Raw genomic sequence first — 22,500 nt, 5'->3', positions numbered from 1 at the left:
ATAGTTTCCGGGGTTCTAGAACTGTCGCAGGATCAGGACAGTACAGGACAGTTTCTGGGGTTCTAGAACTGTCGCAGGATCAGGACAGTACAGGACAGTTTCCGGGGTTCTAGAACTGTCGCAGGATCAGGACAGTACAGGATAGTTTCCGGGGTTCTAGAACTGTCGCAGGATCAGGACAGTACAGGATAGTTTCCGGGGTTCTAGAACTGTCGCAGGATCAGGACAGTACAGGACAGTTTCCAGGGTTCTAGAACTGTAGCAGGATCAGGACAGTACATGACAGTTTCCGGGGTTCTAGAACTGTCGTAGGATCAGGACAGTACAGGATAGTTTCCGGGGTTCTAGAACTGTCGTAGGATCAGGACAGTACAGGATAGTTTCCGGGGTTCTAGAACTGTAGCAGGATCAGGACAGTACATGACAGTTTCCGGGGTTCTAGAACTGTCGTAGGATCAGGACAGTACAGGATAGTTTCCGGGGTTCTAGAACTGTCGTAGGATCAGGACAGTACAGGATAGTTTCCGGGGTTCTAGAACTGTAGCAGGATCAGGACAGTACATGACAGTTTCCGGGGTTCTAGAACTGTCGTAGGATCAGGACAGTACAGGATAGTTTCCGGGGTTCTAGAACTGTCGTAGGATCAGGACAGTACAGGACAGTTTCCAGGGTTCTAGAACTGTCGTAGGATCAGGACAGTACAGGATAGTTTCCGGGGTTCTAGAACTGTCGTAGGATCAGGACAGTACAGGATAGTTTCCGGGGTTCTAGAACTGTCGTAGGATCAGGACAGTTTCCAGGGTTCTAGAACTGTCGCAGGATCAGGACAGTACATGACAGTTTCCGGGGTTCTAGAACTGTCGTAGGATCAGGACAGTACAGGACAGTTTCCAGGGTTCTAGAACTGTCGTAGGATCAGGACAGTACAGGACAGTTTCCGGGGTTCTAGAACTGTCGCAGGATCAGGACAGTACAGGACAGTTTCCGGGGTTCTAGAACTGTCGCAGGATCAGGACAGTACATGACAGTTTCCGGGGTTCTAGAACTGTCGTAGGATCAGGACAGTACAGGACAGTTTCCGGGGTTCTAGAACTGTCGCAGGATCAGGACAGTACATGACAGTTTCCGGGGTTCTAGAACTGTCGTAGGATCAGGACAGTACAGGACAGTTTCCGGGGTTCTAGAACTGTCGTAGGATCAGGACAGTACAGGACAGTTTCCGGGGTTCTAGAACTGTCGCAGGATCAGGACAGTACAGGACAGTTTCCGGGGTTCTAGAACTGTCGCAGGATCAGGACAGTACAGGACAGTTTCCGGGGTTCTAGAACTGTCGCAGGATCAGGACAGTACAGGACAGTTTCCGGGGTTCTAGAACTGTCGCAGGATCAGGACAGTACATGACAGTTTCCGGGGTTCTAGAACTGTCGCAGGATCAGGACAGTACATGACAGTTTCCGGGGTTCTAGAACTGTCGCAGGATCAGGACAGTACATGACAGTTTCCGGGGTTCTAGAACTGTCGCAGGATCAGGACAGTACAGGATAGTTTCCGGGGTTCTAGAACTGTCGCAGGATCAGGACAGTACATGACAGTTTCCGGGGTTCTAGAACTGTCGCAGGATCAGAACAGTACAGGACAGTTTCCGGGGTTCTAGAACTGTCGCAGGATAAGGACAGTATAGGACAGTTTCCGGGGATTCTAGAACTTTAAATTAGATATTATTGTATTAAACTGTCAATACATTTGCAAAAAATGTATAAAAACATGTTTGCGCTTTGTCATTATGAGGTGATGGTGAGTAGATGGGTGAGAGAAAACATTTATATTTCATCCGTTTTGAATTCAGACTATAACACAACACAATGTTGAATAATTCAAGGGATATTTTCTGAAGAGCTCCGTGTGTTTATGTGTGTTCAGCTGTGTAACCCCATGTCCCTGTGCGTCTCCAGATGGGTCGTTTGGACAACCGTAGCCTGACGTTGAAGTACCACGTGTGGCCGCGCTTCAACTCGTTCGGCGACGCGGAGACGGATGACAACCATCTGTCCATCGTGACTCTGGAGGAGAAACCCTTCGTCATCGTCGAAGACGTGGAGAGGCTCACTGGAACTTGTATGAGGAATTCTGTTCCCTGTAGGAAGCACATCAAGGAGTGAGTCTATCCTTCTATCACACCTTCTCTCTATTCTTCCTTTCCTTCCTTTCTACCTGTAGAAAACACGTGAAAGACTGAGTATATACCCCTCTCCTCTCCTCTCCTCTCCTCTCCTCTCCTCTCCTCTCCTCTCCTCTCCTCTCCTCTCCTCTCCTCTCCTCTCCTCTCCTCTCTCTCCTCTCCTCTCCTCTCCTCTCCTCTCATCTCGTTTCCTCTCATCTCCTCTCCTCGCCTCTCCTCTCATCTCTCTCCTCTCCTCTCCTCTCCTCTCCTCTCCTCTCCTCGCCTCGCCTCGCCTCGCCTCGCATCGCCTCTCCTCTCCTCTCCTCTCCCTCCTCTCCTCTCCTCTCACTCTCTCTCTCTGCTTTTTTTCTATGATTTTCTCTATCTCTTTCTCTCCCTATCCTCTTCTCTTTCTCCCTCCTCCATGTGTCACTCTCTGTCTCCTTCTCTTCCTAATCTACAGATATATTGAGTAATGTTTATCTAAGGCTTGGCCTCCTAAAGACCATTTACTGTGGTTTTAGATGAGTTCAGCAGCCTCTTTGCTCACTGTCAGCACTTTGACCCCCCTCGAGCTATGGTCTCCAAATACTGCTACACCTATAGGCCTCTCTCTCTCTCTCTCTCTGTCTCTCCCATCTCTCTCTCTCTCTCTCTTTCTCTCTCTCTCTCTCTCTCTCTCTCTATGTCTCTTTCTGTCCTCTCGCTCTCTCTCACTCTCTCTCTGTCTCTCTGTCTCTCTGTCTCTCTCTCTCTATCTGTCTCTTTCTGTCTCTTTCTGTCTCTCTCTCTTTCTCTCTTTCTTTCTCGCTCTCTCTCTCTCTCTCTCTCTCTCTCTCTCTCACTCACTCACTCAGATAGTAATAGAGAGAAAGTGGGATGGAGAGAGAGTAGGATTATCCATGCATGCAGAGGCAGTGATCCATTCCTGACCAGTGAGCAGAGAGAGATAGAGACAAAGACAGAGATAGAGACAAAGAGAGAGAGACATAGAGAGCGAGAGAGAGAGAGAGAGAGAGAGATATAGAGACATAGAGAGAGAGACAGAGAGAGAGAGAGAGAGAGAGAGATGAGAGAGAGATGGGAGAGACAGAGAGAGAGAGACATAGAGAGAGAGAGGGATGGGAGAGAGAGAGACATAGAGACAAACATGGAAAGAGAGAGAGATAGAGATAGAGAAACATTGAGAGAGAGAGAGACAGAGAGAGTCACCCTGGGGATGTTCTTTTCAAGCCCCCAGCAATATTACAGTTCTATAATCCAACTGCCCTGGGACTCTACACCACTAACTACTCAGGAACTACTTTCTGCCCTAGTCTAACTGAACTGGGGCAGCGTAACCACTACCCTGGGACAGCCTAACCACCTCCCTCGGACTCTACACCACTGCCTACTCAGGAACTACTTTCTGTCTGGTCTAACTGAACTGGGACAGCCTAACAACTACCCTGGGACAGCCTAACCACCTCCCTCGGACTCTACACCACTACCTACTCAGGAACTACTTTCTGTCTGGTCTAACTGAACTGGGACAGCCTAACCACTACCCTGGGACAGCCTAACCACCTCCCTCGGACTCTACACCACTACCTACTCAGGAACTACTTTCTGTCTGGTCTAACTTAACTGGGACAGCCTAACCACTACCCTGGGACTGCCTAACCACTACCCTGGGACTCTACACCACTACCTACTCAGGAACTACTTTCTGTCTGGTCTAACTGAACTGGGACAGCCTAACCACTACCCTGGGACAGCCTAACCACTACCCTGGGACTCTACACCACTACCTACTCAGGAACTACTTTCTGTCTGGTCTAACTGAACTGGGATAGCCTAACCACTACCCTGGGACTACACCACTACCTACTCAGGAACTACTTTCTGCCCTGGTCTAACTGAACTGGGACAGCCTAACCACTACCATGGGACAGCGTAACCACTACCCTGGGACTCTACACCGCTACCTACTCAGGAACTACTTTCTGTCTGGTCTAACTGAAGTGGGACAGCCTAACCACCTCCCTCGGACTCTACACCTTTACCGACTCAGGAACTACTTTCTGTCTGGTCTAACTGAACTGGGACGGCCTAACTACTACCCTGGGACAGCCTAACCACTATCCTGGGACAGCCTAACCACAACCATGGGACAGCCTAACCACTACCCTGGGACTCTACACCACTACCTACTCAGGTACTACTTTCTGTCTGGTCTAACTGAACTGGGACAGCCTAACCACTACCCTGGGAATCTACACCACTACCTACTCAGAAACTACTTTCTGTCTGGTCGAACTGAACTGGGACAGCCTAACCACTACCCTGGGACAGCCTAACCACCTCCCTCGGACTCTACACCACTACCTACTCAGGAACTACTTTCTGTCTGGTCTAACTGAACTGGGACAGCCTAACCACTACCATGGGACAGCCTAACCACTACCCTGGGATTCTACACCACTACATACTCAGGAACTACTTTCTGTCTGGTTTAACTGAACTGGGACAGCCTAACCACTACCATGGGACAGCCTAACCACTATCCTGGGACAGCCTAACCACAACCATGGGACAGCCTAACCACTACCCTGGGACTCTACACCACTACCTACCCAGGAACTACTTTCTGCCCTGGTCTAACTGAACTAGGACGGCCTAACCACTACCCTGGGACAGCCTCACCACTACCCTGGGACTCTACACCACTACATACTCAGGAACTACTTTCTGTCTAGACTAACTGAAGTGGGACAGCCTCACCACTACCCTGGGACTCTACACCACTACCTACCCAGGAGCTACTTTCTGCCCTGGTCTAACTGAACTAGGACGGCCTAACCACTACCCTGGGACAGCCTCACCACTACCCTGGGACTCTACACCACTACATACTCAGGAACTACTTTCTGTCTGGTCTAACTGAAGTGGGACAGCCTAACCACCTCCCTGGGACTCTACACCACTACATACTCAGGAACTACTTTCTGTCTGGTCTAACTGAACTGGGACAGCCTAACCACTACCATGGGACAGCCTAACCACTATCCTGGGACAGCCTAACCACAACCATGGGACAGCCTAACCACTACCCTAGGACTCTACACCACTACCTCCCCAGGAACTACTTTCTGCCCTAGTCTAACTGAACTGGGACAGCCTAACCACTACCCTTGGACAGCCTAACCACCTCCCTGGGACTCTACACCACTACCTACTCAGGAACTACTTTCTGTCTGGTCTAACTGAACCGGGACAGCCTAACCACAACCCAGGGACAGCCTAACCACTACCCTGAGACTTCCCTACTACACTACATCACTACCTACTCAGAACTACTTTCTGCTCTCCACCAATCAGGGCTTTATGGTACAGTGGCCAGACGGAAGGCACTCCTCAGTAAAAGGTACATGACAGTCAGCTGGGACCTAAAGGATTCTGAGACCATGAGAAACAAGATTCTCTGGTCTGATGAAACCAAGATTGAACTCTTTGGCCTGAATGCCAAGTTTCACGTCTGGAGGAAACCTGGCACCATCCCTGCGGTGAAGCACGGTGGTGGTGGCAGCATCATGCTGTGGGGATGTTTTTTCAGTAGAAGGGAGACTAGTCAGGATCGAGGCAAAGATGAACAGAGCAAAGTATAGAGAGATATCCTTGATGAAAACCTGCTCCGGAGCCTGTTTCTTTTCTGCTCTGTCATTATGGGGTATAGTTGTGTAGCTTGATGAGGAAGAAAATAAGGTTTCAGAATCAGGTAGTTTTGAGGTGTCAATCAAACCAGGACAGAACAGAGGGAAGGAGTAGAGATGGAAGGATACATAATCCAGAACAGAGGGAAGGAGAAGAGATGGAAGGATACAGAATCCAGAACAGAGGGAAGGAGAAGAGATGGAAGGATACAGAATCCAGAACAGAGGGAAGGAGAAGAGATGGAAGGATACAGAATCCAGAACAGAGGGAAGGAGAAGAGATGGAAGGATACAGAATCCAGAACAGAGGGAAGGAGAAGAGATGGAAGGATACAGAATCCAGAACAGAGGGAAGGAGAAGAGATGGAAGGATACAGAATCCAGAACAGAGGGAAGGAGAAGAGATGGAAGGATACAGAATCCAGGCTGTAATCGCTGTCAAAGATGCTTCAACAAAGTACTGAGTAAAGGGTCTGAATATTTATGGAAATGTGAAATTTCAGATATTATTTATTTTGACCCCTTTTTCTCACCCAATTGGTTGTTGTCTCATCGCCGCAACTCCCGTACGGACTCGGGAGAGGCGACGGTCGAGAGCCGTGCGTCCTCCGTAAACACAACCCCAACCAAGCCGCACTGCTTCTTGACACAATGCACATCCAACCCAGAAACACCGTGCACCTGGTGACCTGGTCAGCGTGCACTGCGCCCGGCCCGCCACAGGAGTCGCTAGTGCACGATGAGACAAGGATATCCCGGTTGGCCAAACCCTCCCTAACCCGGACGATGCTGGGCCAATTGTGTGACCGGCTGTGACAGAGCCTGGACTCGAACCCAGAATCTTTGGTGGCACTGGGGTATTGTGTGTAGCTTGATGAGGGAAAAAACGATTTATTCAAATTTAGAAATAAGGCTGTAACCTAACAAAATGTGAAAAAGTCAAGGGGTCTGAAAACTCTCTCTCTTTCTGTCTCGGTCTCTCTGTCTCTGTCTCTCTCTCTCTCTCTCTCTCTCTCTCTCTCTCTGTCACCAGTAATTAAAGAGAAGTAGTCATAAATTGATTCAGAGAGGATCCTCTATCGACCGACCACAGACAACTGCAGACTCTATATCTAACACAGACCTCTTATAGAACAGGATTGTGTGTGACTGTGTGTGTTCATGTCAGGTGTTTGTGTGTGTCTGTGTGTGTGCGTGAGAGAGACAGCAGAGCATTAGGATTAGTGTTGCAGCTCCATATCCCATTACCCTCTGTCCCAGGACTATCACATCATCAGACCTGGACACATTTAGAGCACCCTACTGCTCTCTGGGTGCCCCTTTCTGTCTCTCTCTCTCTCTCTCTCTCTTTGTCTCTCTCTCTCTGTCGCTCTCTCTCTGTCTCTCTCTCTGTCTCTCTGTCTCTCTCTCTGTCTCTCTCTCTCTCTCTGTCTCTCTCTCTCTCTGTCTCACTCTCTCTCTCTCTGTCTCTCTCTCTCTCTCTCTTTGTCTCTCTCTCTCTCTGTCTCTCTCTCTCGCTCTCGTTCTCTCTCTCGGTCTCTCTCTCTCTCTCTCTGTCTCTCTCTCTCTCTCTCTCTGTCTCTCTCTCTCTCTCTCTGTCTCTCTCTCTCTCTCTCTGTCTCTCTCTCTCTCTCTCTCTCTCTCTTTCTCTCTCTCTCTCTCTCTCTCTCTTTCTCTCTCTCTCTGTCTCTGTCTCTCTCTTTCTCCCTGTCTCTCTCTCTCTCTCTCTCTATATATATATATATCCATTTCTCCGTGTCTCTCTGTCTGTTTATCTCTCTATCAATTCAATTCAATTCAATTCAAGGGTTTTATTGGCATGGGAAACATGTGTTAACATTGCCAAAGCAAGTGAGGTAGATAATATATAAAGTGAATATATAAAGTGAAATTAACAATAAAAATGAATAGTAAACATTACACATACAGAGGTTTCAAAACAATAAAGACATTACAAATGTCATATTATATATATATATACAGTGTTTTAACAATGTACAAATGGTTAAAGGACACAAGATAAAATAAATAAGCATAAATATGGGTTGTATTTACAATGGTGTTTGTTCTTCACTGGTTGCCCTTTTCTCGTGGCAACAGGTCACAAATCTTGCTGCTGTGATGGCACACTGTGCAATTTCACCCAGTAGATATGGGAGTGTCTATCTCTCTCTCTCTCTCTATATATATATATATATATATCTCTCTCTCTCTCTATATATATATATATATATATATATATATATATATATATATATACAGTGCCTTGCGAAAGTATTCGGCCCCCTTGAACTTTGCGACCTTTTGCCACATTTCAGGCTTCAAACATTAAGATATAAAACTGTATTTTTTTGTGAAGAATCAACAACAAGTGGGACACAATCATGAAGTGGAACGACATTTATTGGATATTTCAAAAATTTTTAACAATTCAAAAACTGAAAAATTGGGTGTGCAAAATTATTCAGCCCCTTTACTTTCAGTGCAGCAAACTCTCTCCAGAAGTTCCAGAAGTTCCGTGAGGATCTCTGAATGATCCAATGTTGACCTAAATGACTAATGATGATAAATACAATCCACCTGTGTGTAATCAAGTCTCCGTATAAATGCACCTGCACTCTGATAGTCTCAGAGGTCCGTTAAAAGTGCAGGGAGCATCATGAAGAACAAGGAACACACCAGGCAGGTCCGAGATACTGTTGTGAAGAAGTTTAAAGCCGGATTTGGATACAAAAAGATTTCCCAAGCTTTAAACATCCCAAGGAGCACTGTGCATAATATTGAAATGGAAGGAGTATCAGACCACTGCAAATCTACCAAGACCTGGCCATCCCTCTAAACTTTCATCTCATACAAGGAGTAGACTGATCAGAGATGCAGCCAAGAGGCCCATGATCACTCTGGATGAACTGCAGAGATCTACAGCTGAGGTGGGAGACTCTGTCCATAGGACAACAATCAGTCGTATATTGCACAAATCTGGCCTTTATGGAAGAGTGGCAAGAAGAAAGCCATTTCTTAAAGATATCCATAAAAAGTGTTGTTTAAAGTTTGCCACAAGCCACCTGGGAGACACACCAAACATGTGGAAGAAGGTGCTCTGGTCAGATGAAACCAAAATTGAACTTTTTGGCAACAATGCAAAACGTTATGTTTGGCGTAAAAGCAACACACCTCATCACCATGAACACACCATCCCCACTGTCAAACATGGTGGTGGCAGCATCATGGTTTGGGCCTGCTTTTCTTCAGCAGGGACAGGGAAGATGGTTAAAATTGATGGGAAGATGGATGGAGCCAAATACAGGAACATTCTGGAAGAAAACCTGATGGAGTCTGCAAAAGACCTGAGACTGGGACGGAGATGTGTCTTCCAACAAGACAATGATCCAAAACATAAAGCAAAATCTACAATGGAATGGTTCAAAAATAAACATATCCAGGTGTTAGAATGGCCAAGTCATAGTCCAGACCTGAATCCAATCGAGAATCTGTGGAAAGAACTGAAAACTGCTGTTCACAAATGCTCTCCATCTAACCTCACTGAGCTCGAGCTGTTTTGCAAGGAGGAATGGGAAAAAATGTCAGTCTCTCGATGTGCAAAACTGATAGAGACATACCCCAAGCGACTAACAGCTGTAATCTCAGCAAAAGGTGGCGCTACAAAGTATTAACTTAAGGGGGCTGAATAATTTTGCACGCCCAATTTGTCAGTTTTTGATTTGTTAAAAAAGTTTGAAATATCCAATAAATGTCGTTCCACTTCATGATTGTGTCCCACTTGTTGTTGATTCTTCACAAAAAAATACAGTTTTATATCTTTATGTTTGAAGCCTGAAATGTGGCAAAAGGTCGCAAAGTTCAAGGGGGCCGAATACTTTCGCAAGGCACTGTATATATATCCATCTCTCCGTGTCTCTCTGTCTGTTTATCTCTCTATCTCTCTCCCCTCACCATCCCTTCGATTTCTGATACTTTAGTCCCAGAGCCCCTAGAGAACGTTGTGACTTTTATAGAAGTGCTGTTTGGACTTTAGTGGTTAGATTTCTAAATACTTTAGTCCCAGAGCCCCTTAGTTGTAGAGAATGTTGTGACTTTTATAGAAGTGCTGTTTGGACTTTAGTTGGTCAGTTTGACGGCTAAAGGACATCTCTTCCCCATTACAATATATCTACAAGTTAAATGAGGGTCCCAGGTGTGTGTTTGTTTGTTTTTGAACAATGCTGTCTTAGATTCACACACACAGATGGCTGGGTGATTACCCATGGAGAACTGTCGGAGAGGAGAGGAGAGGAGAGGAGAGGAGAGGAGAGGAGAGGAGAGGAGAGGAGAGGAGAGGGGGAATGAGAGTAGGGGTGAGGGAAGGAGAGGAGGGGTGAGGGAATGAGAGCAGGGTGAGGGAATGAGAGAAGAGGAGAGGGAAGGAGAGGAGAGAGGGAACGAGAGGAGGGGTGAGGAAAGGAGAGGAGAGGGAGGGAGGGAAGGAGAGGAGAGGAGAGGGAAGGAAAGGAGAGGAGAGAGGGAACGAGAGGAGGGGTGAGGAAAGGAGAGGAGAGGGAAGGAGAGGAGAGGAGAGGAGAGGAGAGGAGAGCTGGAAAAAGAGGGAGAGAAACAACTCTGCCCCCCTCTGCACCAAACAGCACAACTCTGATCAACTCTGCCCCCCTCTGCACCAATCAGCACAACTCTGATCAACTCTGCCCACCTCTGCACCAATCAGCACAACTCTTCACAACTCTGAGTCAGTACAGTGAGTCAGTACATTGCAGTGAGTCAGTACAGTGAGTCAGTACAGTACAGTGAGTCAGTATAGTAAGTCAGTACAGTGAGTTAGTGCAGTGAGTCAGTACAGTACAGTGAGTCAGTACAGTGAGTTAGTGCAGTGAGTCAGTACAGTACAGTTAGTCAGTACAGCGAACCAGTACAGTACAGTGAGTCAGTACAGTACAGTGAGTCAGTACAGTACAGTAAGTCAGTACAGTACAGTGAGTCAGTACAGTAAAGTGAGTAAGTACAGTGAGTCAGTACAGTACAGCGAGTCAGTACAGTGAGTCAGTACAGTATATTGAGTCAGTACAGTGAGTCAGTACATTACAGTGAGTCAGTTCAGTGATTCAGTACATTACAGTGAGTCAGTACAGTGAGTCAGTACAGTGAGTCAGTACAATACAGTGAGTCAGTACAGTACTGTGAGTCAGTACAGTGAGTCAGTACAGTACATTACAGTACAGTAAGTCAGTACAGTGAGTCAGTACAGTGCAGTGCAGTGCAGTACAGTACAGTGAGTCAGTGCAGTACAGTACAGTGAGTCACTACAGTGCAGTACATTGAGTCAGTACAGTGAGTCAGTACAGTGAGTCAGTACAGTGAGTAAGTACAGTACATTACAGTACTGTAAGTCATTACAGTAAATGAGTGCAGTGCGTCAGTACAGTACAATACAGTACAATACAGTACAGTGAGTCATTACAGTACAGTGAGTCATTACAGTACAGTACATTACTGTACAGTAAGTCAGTACAGTGAGTCAGTAAAGTGAGTCAGTAAAGTGAGTCCGTACAGTAAGTCAGTACAGTGAGTCAGTATATCACAGTGAGTCAGTACAGTGAGTCAGTACATCACAGTGAGTCAGTACAGTGAGTCAGTACAGTACAGTGAGTCAGTACAGTACAGTGAGTCAGTGCAGTGCAGTGCAGTGCAGTGCAGTGCAGTGCAGTGCAGTGAGTCAGTACAGTACAGTGAGTCAGTACAGTACAGTGAGTCAGTACAGTACAGTGAGTCAGTACAGTGAGTCAGTTCAGTGAGTCAGTACAGTACAGTGAGTTAGTACAGTACAGTAAGTCAGTACAGTACAGTACATGAAGTCAGTACAGTACAGTACATGAAGTCAGTACAGTACAGTGAGTCAGTACAGTACAGTGTAGTGCAGTGCAGTGCAGTGCAGTGAGTCAGTACAGTACAGTGAGTCAGTACAGTGAGTCAGTACAGTGAGTCAGTACAGTAAAGTGAGTCAGTACAGTAAAGTGAGTCAGTACAGTACAGTGAGTCAGTACAGTACAGTACAGTGAGTCAGTACAGTACAGTGCAGTGCAGTACAGTGAGTCGGTACAGTGCAGTGCAGTACAGTGAGTCAGTACAGTACAGTACAGTGCAGTGCAGTACAGTGCAGTGAGTCAGTACAGTACAGTACAGTGAGTCAGTACAGTACAGTACAGTGAGTCAGTACAGTACAGTGCAGTACAGTGAGTCAGTACAGTACAGTACAGTGAGTCAGTACAGTACAGCACAGTGAGTCAGTACAGTACAGTACAGTGAGTCAGTACAGTACAGTGCAGTACAGTGAGTCAGTGCAGTACAGTACAGTGAGTCAGTACAGTACAGTGCAGTACAGTGAGTCAGTACAGTACAGTACAGTGAGTCAGTACAGTACAGTACAGTGAGTCAGTACAGTACAGTACAGTGAGTCAGTACAGTACAGTGCAGTACAGTGAGTCAGTGCAGTACAGTACAGTGAGTCAGTACAGTACAGTGCAGTACAGTGCAGTACAGTGAGTCAGTACAGTGCAGTGCAGTGAGTCAGTACAGTACAGTACAGTGAGTCAGTACAGTACAGTACAGTGAGTCAGTACAGTACAGTGCAGTACAGTGAGTCAGTGCAGTACAGTACAGTGAGTCAGTACAGTACAGTGCAGTACAGTGAGTCAGTACAGTACAGTGAGTCAGTACAGTACAGTACAGTGAGTCAGTACAGTACAGTGAGTCAGTACAGTACAGTGAGTCAGTACAGTACAGTACAGTGAGTCAGTACAGTACAGTGCAGTACAGTGAGTCAGTACAGTACAGTACAGTGCAGTACAGTGAGTCAGTACAGTACAGTGAGTCAGTACAGTACAGTACAGTGAGTCAGTACAGTACAGTGCAGTACAGTGAGTCAGTACAGTACAGTACAGTGAGTCAGTACAGTACAGTACAGTGAGTCAGTACAGTACAGTACAGTGAGTCAGTACAGTACAGTGCAGTACAGTGAGTCAGTGCAGTACAGTACAGTGAGTCAGTACAGTACAGTGCAGTACAGTGAGTCAGTACAGTACAGTACAGTGAGTCAGTACAGTACAGTACAGTGAGTCAGTACAGTACAGTACAGTGAGTCAGTACAGTACAGTGCAGTACAGTGAGTCAGTGCAGTACAGTACAGTGAGTCAGTACAGTACAGTGCAGTACAGTGCAGTACAGTGAGTCAGTACAGTGCAGTGCAGTACAGTGAGTCAGTGCAGTACAGTACAGTGAGTCAGTACAGTACAGTGCAGTACAGTGCAGTTCAGTGAGTCAGTACAGTACAGTGAGTCAGTACAGTGAGTCAGTACAGTGAGTCAGTACAGTGAGTCAGTACAGTGAGTCAGTACAGTGCAGTGCAGTGCATTGCTCCCATAATACAATACAGAAGACTCCATGTAATAATATAGTAATATGTTACACTTGGCCTATCAATCTCCTAAGGACAGTGTGATTATAAATGTTTGTAAACAGCTACCTGCTGTCTGTCCATTCTGCTCCTGTGGAGAGCGAGGACCATTTAAATTAACAAGAGTTAGATCAGCGTCTCTGGGCCGAGGACTGGGGATGGCTAGGAAGGGAGTATAGGAAGAGGAGGAGAGAGGAGGTGAGAGAGGAGAGGAGAGAGGGGATGGCTAGGAAGGGAGTATAGAAAGAGGAGGATAGAGGAGGAGAGGAGAGAGGGGATGGAGACAGACAGACCTATTCTGTTACAGTAGCATCATGGAGACAGACAGACCTATTCTGTTACAGTAGCATCATGGAGACAGACATACCTATTCTGTTACAGTAGCATCATGGAGACAGACAGACCTATTCTGTTACAGTAGCATCATGGAGACAGACAGACCTATTATGTTACAGTACCATCATGGAGACAGACAGACCTATTCTGTTACAGTAGCATCATGGAGACAGACAGACCTACTCTGTTACAGTAGCATCATGACGTCAGCCCTACTCTGTTACAGTAGCATCATGGATACAGACAGACCTATTCTGTTACAGTAGCATCATGGAGACAGACAGACCTATTCTGTTACAGTAGCATCATGGAGACATACAGACCTATTCTGTTACAGTAGCATAATGGAGACAGACCTACTCTGTTACAGTAGCATCATGGAGACAGACAGACCTATTCTGTTACAGTAACATCATGGAGACAGACACGACCTATTCTGTTACAGTAGCATCATGGAGACAGACCTATTATGTTACAGTAGCATCATGGAGACAGACATACCTATACTGTTACAATAACATCATGGAGACAGACAGACCTATTCTGTTACAGTAGCTTCATGGAGACAGACCTACTCTGTTACAGTAGCATCTTGGAGACAGACAGACCTATTCTGTTACAGTAGCTTCATGGAGACAGACCTACTCTGTTACAGTAGCGTCATGGAGACAGACAGACCTATTCTGTAACAGTAGCTTCATGGAGACAGACCTATTCTGTTACAGTAGCATCATGGAGACAGACAGACCTATTCTGTTACAGTAACATCATGGAGACAGACAAGACCTATTCTGTTACAGTAGCATCATGGAGACAGACCTATTCTGTTACAGTAGCATCATGGAGACAGACAGACCTATTCTCTTACAGTAACATCATGGAGACAGACAGACCTATTCTGTTACAGTAGCTTCATGGAGACAGATCTACTCTGTTACAGTAGCATCATGGAGACAGACAGACCTATTCTGTTACAGTAGCTTCATGGAGACAGACCTACTCTGTTACAGTAGCATCATGGAGACAGACAGACCTATTCTGTAACAGTAGCTTCATGGAGACAGACCTATTCTGTTACAGTAGCATCATGGAGACAGACAGACCTATTATGTTACAGTAGCATCATGGAGACAGACCTATTCTGTTACAGTAGCATCATGGAGACAGACAGACCTATTCTGTTACAGTAGCATCATGGAGACAGACCTATTCTGTTACAGTAGCATCATGGAGACAGACAGACCTATTCTGTTACAGTAACATCATGGAGACAGACAGACCTATTCTGTTACAGTAGCATCATGGAGACAGACCTATTCTGTTACAGTAGCATCATGGAGACAGACAGACCTATTCTGTAACAGTAGCTTCATGGAGACAGACCTATTCTGTTACAGTAGCATCATGGAGACAGACAGACCTATTCTGTTACAGTAGCATCATGGAGACAGACCTATTCTGTTACAGTAGCATCATGGAGACAGACAGACCTATTCTGTTACAGTAACATCATGGAGACAGACAGACCTATTCTGTTACAGTAACATCATGGAGACAGACAGACCTATTCTGTTACAGTTGCATCATGGAGACAGACAGACCTATTCTGTTACAGTAACATCATGGAGACAGACAGACCTATTCTGTTACAGTAGAATTCCAAGGGCCATTCTCAGCTGTGTGAGGTAGTTTCAATATTCACATGGAGATCAAAACCCTACCCCCCCCCCCCCCTTCTCACTACCCCCCCCTTCTCTCTATCTTTCACCCCCCCCCCCCCCCCCACCACCCCCCTTCGCTCTCTCTCTTTCTCCTCCCACCAGCCAATGACACATGACCATTTCCACATGTTATACAATTCAGCTAATGTCCATATAAAGAGGGTTTTAACCAATGGGGTTCTAAAGCCTATGACTGGTCCATGTTGGGGGGGAAGGGGGGGGGGTGGGGTTCTGAAATCTTCAGCCAATAACGTGTCCATGTTGGGGGGGAAGGGGGTGGTTCTGAAATCTTCAGCCAATGACGTGTCCATGTTGGGGGGGGTTCTGAAATCTTCAGCCAATGAAAGTTGTCTATATAAAGAAGTGGTATTAAAGTTTCAGACAATCACAGATTATCATTATTTTTGCGTTTCCACAGCAACACCACAGAGGCGGGCGGGACCTACATTAAAAAGTGCTGTAAAGGATTCTGCATCGACATCCTGAAGAAGATCGCGAAGTACGTGAAGTTCACCTACGATCTCTACCTGGTTACCAACGGTAAACATGGGAAGAAGATCAACAACGTGTGGAACGGGATGGTGGGAGAGGTGAGTGATTAATAATAATTATAATATGTTATAATATCATACAGGTGATTGTTAGTTTTACTCTGTCCTGTCTCATAGTTAAAACAACATCGTAGTTTACGCAGCTAACGGCTAAAGGCTAGTCTCAGCAATATACCGTAGCATCATTTTACTGTGTTTAGCTAATGGCTAAAGGCTAGTCTCAGCATTATACTGTAGCATCATTTTACTGTGTTTAGCTAATGGCTAAAGGCTAGTCTCAGCATTATACTGTAGCATCATTGTACTGTGTTTAGCTAATGGCTAAAGGCTAGTCTCAGCATTATACTGTAGCATCATTTTACTGTGTTTAGCTAATGGCTAAAGGCTAGTCTCAGCATTATACTGTAGTATCATTTTACTGTGTTTAGCTAATGGCTAAAGGCTAGTCTCAGCATTATACTGTAGTATCATTTTACTGTGTTTAGCTAATGGCTAAAGGCTTGTCTCAGCAATATACCGTAGCATCATTTTACTGTGTTTAGCTAATGGCTAAAGGCTAGTCTCAGCATTATACTGTAGCATCATTTTACTGTGTTTAGCTAATGGCTAAAGGCTTGTCTCAGCAATATACCGTAGCATCATTTTACTGTGTTTAGCTAATGGCTAAAGGCTAGTCTCAGCATTATACTGTAGCATCATTTTACTGTGTTCAGCTAACGGCTAAAGGCTAGTCTCAGCATTATACTGTAGCATCATTTTGCTGTGTTTAGCTAATGGCTAAAGGCTAGTCTCAGCATTATACTGTAGCATCATTTTACTGTGTTTAGCTAATGGCTAAAAGGCTAGTCTCAGCATTATACTGTAGCATTATAATATACAGCAGTGACTTCCTACTAACGACATCAACAACAACACGCTAACACACTAGATTAAAGATTAACCCAGAACCTGTCTCTCCCTCCTTCACTCCATCTCTCTCCATGTCTTTCTCCCCCCACTCTCCCTCCCTCCTCCCCCCACTCTCCCTCCCTCCTCCCTCTATCGTTCCCTCTCTCCTTCCCTCCCTCCCTCCATCCCTCCCTCTCCCTCTCTCATTCCTTCCCTCCCTCCCTCCCTCCTCCCTCTCTCCTTCCCTTTCTCCTCCCTCTCTCCTCCTTCTCTCCTTCCCTCCCTCCTCCCTCCCTCTCTCCTTCCATCTCTCCTCCCTCTCTCCTCCGTATCTCCTTCCCTCTCTCCTCCCTCTCTCCTTCTCTGTTCTTCCCTCCCTCCTCCCTCTCTCCTTCTCTCCTTCCCTCACTCCTCCCTCTCTCCTTCCCTCTCTCCTCCCTCTCTCCTTCTCTCTCTTTGTCTTTCTCCCCCTGCTGTCCCTCCCTCTCTCCTTCCCTCTCTCCTCCCTCTCTCCTTCTCTCTCCTTGTCTTTCTCCCCCTGCTGTCCCTCCCTCTCTCCTTCCCTTTCTCCTCCCTCTCTCCTTCCCTCTCTCATCCCTCTCTCCTTCTCTCTCCTTGTCTTTCTCCCCCTGCTGTCCCTCCCTCCCTCCTCCCTCTCTCCTTCCTTGCTTCCCTCCCTCCCTCCTCTCTCTCCTTCCCTCCCTCATCCCTCTCTTCTTCCCTCCCTCCTCTCTCTCCCTCCCTCCCTCCCTCCCTCCCTCCCTCCCTCCCTCCCTCCCTCCCTCCCTCCCAGGTGGTCTATAAGAAAGCTGTCATGGCCGTCGGCTCTCTGACGATCAATGAGGAGCGTTCTGAGGTCATCGATTTCTCCGTCCCGTTCGTGGAAACTGGAATAAGCGTCATGGTCTCCCGTAGCAACGGAACCGTCTCCCCGTCCGCCTTCCTTGGTAACCCTCCCCGTGTTTTGGGGACATTTGGGTTGTCTGTGTTGTTTTCACCACCTGACAGATTGTGTTTATCAAAAAAAAATTTAAAAAACAGAACTGTCCCTCTCATATTCTGTTAATACATGCTGCATCTGGTCTATACAGCACCACTAACAGGACTGATCAATACAGCACCACTAACAGGACTGATCTATACAGCACCACTAACAGGACTGATCTATACAGCACCACTAACAGGACTGATCTATACAGCACCACTAACAGGACTGATCTATACAGCACCACTAACAGGACTGGTCTATACAGCACCACTAACAGGACTGATCTATACAGCACCACTAACAGGACTGATCTATACAGCACCACTAACAGGACTGGTCTATACAGCACCACTAACAGGACTGGTCTATACAGCACCACTAACAGGACTGATCAATACAGCACCACTAACAGGACTGATCTATACAGCACCACTAACAGGACTGATCTATACAGCACCACTAACAGGACTGGTCTATACAGCACCACTAACAGGACTGGTCTATACAGCACCACTAACAGGACTGATCTACACAGCACCACTAACAGGACTGATCTATACAGCACCACTAACAGGACTGATCTATACAGCACCACTAACAGGACTGGTCTATACAGCACCACTAACAGGACTGGTCTATACAGCACCACTAACAGGACTGGTCTATACAGCACCACTAACAGGACTGATCTATACAGCACCACTAACAGGACTGGTCTATACAGCACCACTAACAGGACTGGTCTATACAGCACCACTAACAGGACTGATCTATACAGCACCACTAACAGGACTGGTCTACACAGCACCACTAACAGGACTGGTCTATACAGCACCACTAACAGGACTGGTCTATACAGCACCACTAACAGGACTGATCTATACAGCACCACTAACAGGACTGATCTACACAGCACCACTAACAGGACTGGTCTATACAGCACCACTAACAGGACTGGTCTATACAGCACCACTAACAGGACAGGTCTATACAGCACCACTAACAGGACAGGTCTATACAGCACCACTAACAGGACTGATCTATACAGAACCACTAACAGGACTGATCTATACAGCACCACTAACAGGACTGGTCTATACAGCACCACTAACAGGACTGGTCTATACAGCACCACTAACAGGACTGATCAATACAGCACCACTAACAGGACTGATCTATACAGCACCACTAACAGGACTGATCTATACAGCACCACTAACAGGACTGGTCTATACAGCACCACTAACAGGACTGATCTATACAGCACCACTAACAGGACTGATCTACACAGCACCACTAACAGGACTGATCTATACAGCACCACTAACAGGACTGATCTATACAGCACCACTAACAGGACTGGTCTATACAGCACCACTAACAGGACTGGTCTATACAGCACCACTAACAGGACTGGTCTATACAGCACCACTAACAGGACTGATCTATACAGCACCACTAACAGGACTGGTCTATACAGCACCACTAACAGGACTGGTCTATACAGCACCACTAACAGGACTGATCTATACAGCACCACTAACAGGACTGGTCTACACAGCACCACTAACAGGACTGGTCTATACAGCACCACTAACAGGACTGGTCTATACAGCACCACTAACAGGACTGATCTATACAGCACCACTAACAGGACTGATCTACACAGCACCACTAACAGGACTGGTCTATACAGCACCACTAACAGGACTGGTCTATACAGCACCACTAACAGGACAGGTCTATACAGCACCACTAACAGGACTGATCTATACAGCACCACTAACAGGACTGGTCTATACAGCACCACTAACAGGACTGGTCTATACAGCACCACTAACATGACTGATCTATACAGCACCACTAACAGGACTGATCTATACAGCACCACTAACAGGACTGATCTATACAGCACCACTAACAGGACTGGTCTATACAGCACCACTAACAGGACTGGTCTATACAGCACCACTAACAGGACTGGTCTATACAGCACCACTAACAGGACTGGTCTATACAGCACCACTAACAGGACTGGTCTATACAGCACCACTAACAGGACTGATCTATACAGCACCACTAACAGGACTGATCTACACAGCACCACTAACAGGACTGGTCTATACAGCACCACTAACAGGACTGATCTATACAGCACCACTAACAGAACTGGTCTATACAGCACCACTAACAGGACTGGTCTATACAGCACCACTAACAGGACTGGTCTATACAGCACCACTAACAGGACTGGTCTATACAGCACCACTAACAGGACTGGTCTACACAGCACCACTAACAGGACTGGTCTATACAGCACCACTAACAGGACTGATCTATACAGCACCACTAACAGGACTGGTCTATACAGCACCACTAACAGGACTGGTCTATACAGCACCACTAACAGGACTGGTCTATACAGCACCACTAACAGGACTGGTCTATACAGCACCACTAACAGGACTGGTCTATACAGCACCACTAACAGGACTGATCTATACAGCACCACTAACAGGACTGATCTATACAGCACCACTAACAGGACTGGTCTATACAGCACCACTAACAGGACTGATCTATACAGCACCGCTAACAGGACTGGTCTACACAGCACCACTAACAGGACTGGTCTATACAGCACCACTAACAGGACTGGTCTATACAGCACCACTAACAGGACTGGTCTATACAGCACCACTAACAGGACTGATCTATACAGCACCACTAACAGGACTGGTCTATACAGCACCACTAACAGGACTGATCTATACAGCACCACTAACAGGACTGGTCTATACAGCACCACTAACAGGACTGATCTATACAGCACCACTAACAGGACTGATCTATACAGCACCGCTAACAGGACTGGTCTATACAGCACCACTAACAGGACTGGTCTATACAGCACCACTAACAGGACTGGTCTATACAGCACCACTAACAGGACTGATCTATACAGCACCACTAACAGGACTGGTCTATACAGCACCACTAACAGGACTGATCTACACAGCACCACTAACAGGACTGGTCTATACAGCACCACTAACAGGACTGATCTATACAGCACCACTAAAAGGACTGGTCTATACAGCACCACTAACAGGACTGGTCTATACAGCACCACTAACAGGACTGATCTATACAGCACCACTAACAGGACTGATCTATACAGCACCACTAACAGGACTGATCTATACAGCACCACTAACAGGACTGGTCTATACAGCACCACTAACAGGACTGATCTGTACAGCACCACTAACAGGACTGATCTATACAGCACCACTAACAGGACTGGTCTATACAGCACCACTAACAGGACTGATCTACACAGCACCACTAACAGGACTGGTCTATACAGCACCACTAACAGGACTGGTCTATACAGCACCACTAACAGGAATGATCTATACAGCACCACTAACAGGACTGGTCTATACAACACCACTAACAGGACTGGTCTATACAGCACCACTAACAGGACTGGTCTATACAGCACCACTAACAGGACTGATCTATACAGCACCACTAACAGGACTGATCTATACAGCACCACTAACAGGACTGATCTATACAGCACCACTAACAGGACTGGTCTATACAGCACCACTAACAGGACTGGTCTATACAGCACCACTAACAGGACTGGTCTATACAGCACCACTAACAGGACTGATCTATACAGCACCACTAACAGGACTGGTCTATACAGCACCACTAACAGGACTGGTCTATACAGCACCACTAACAGGACTGGTCTATACAGCACCACTAACAGGACTGATCTACACGGCACCACTAACAGGACTGATCTATACAGCACCACTAACAGGACTGATCTATACAGCACCACTAACAGGACTGGTCTATACAGCACCACTAACAGGACTGGTCTATACAGCACCACTAATAGGACTGGTCTATACAGCACCACTAACAGGACTGGTCTATACAGCACCACTAACAGGACTGATCTACACGGCACCACTAACAGGACTGGTCTATACAGCACCACTAACAGGACTGGTCTACACAGCACCACTAACAGGACTGGTCTATACAGCACCACTAACAGGACTGGTCTACACAGCACCACTAACAGGACTGGTCTATACAGCACCACTAACAGGACTGGTCTATACAGCACCACTAACAGGACTGGTCTACACAGCACCACTAACAGGACTGATCTATACAGCACCACTAACAGGACTGGTCTATACAGCACCACTAACAGGACTGATCTATACAGCACCACTAACAGGACTGATCTATACAGCACCACTAACAGGACTGATCAATACAGCACCACTAACAGGACTGGTCTATACAGCACCACTAACAGGACTGATCTATACAGCACCACTAACAGGACTGATCTATACAGCACCACTAACAGGACTGATCTATACAGCACCACTAACAGGACTGGTCTATACAGCACCACTAACAGGACTGATCAATACAGCACCACTAACAGGACTGGTCTATACAGCACCACTAACAGGACTGGTCTATACAGCACCACTAACAGGACTGGTCTATACAGCACCACTAACAGGACTGATCTATACAGCACCACTAACAGGACTGATCTATACAGCACCACTAACAGGACTGATCTACACAGCACCACTAACAGGACTGATCTACACAGCACCACTAACAGGACTGATCTATACAGCACCACTA

At 46.5% G+C, this 22,500-nt stretch overlaps 1 protein-coding gene across 1 annotated transcript in view; it reads left to right on the top strand.

Annotated features, from left to right (window-relative positions):
- The window catches only part of grin2aa (glutamate ionotropic receptor NMDA type subunit 2A a), a 346,195-nt gene that overhangs the window by 289,699 nt on the left and 33,996 nt on the right, over nucleotides 1-22,500 (top strand). Inside the window, exons 6-8 of the mRNA XM_090194485.1 lie at nucleotides 1,953-2,155; nucleotides 15,791-15,962; nucleotides 17,605-17,758. Of these exons, the coding sequence (XP_090050611.1) occupies nucleotides 1,953-2,155; nucleotides 15,791-15,962; nucleotides 17,605-17,758 (529 nt within the window). The remainder of the gene's footprint in view (nucleotides 1-1,952; nucleotides 2,156-15,790; nucleotides 15,963-17,604; nucleotides 17,759-22,500) is intronic.

The sequence above is a fragment of the Oncorhynchus mykiss genome, chromosome 13 (genome assembly GCF_057628025.1).
Source record: "Oncorhynchus mykiss isolate SJ-2025 chromosome 13, ASM5762802v1, whole genome shotgun sequence".
In the NCBI taxonomy this organism is placed as follows: Eukaryota; Metazoa; Chordata; class Actinopteri; order Salmoniformes; family Salmonidae; genus Oncorhynchus; species Oncorhynchus mykiss.
This window is presented reverse-complemented; position numbering and strand designations above follow the sequence as displayed.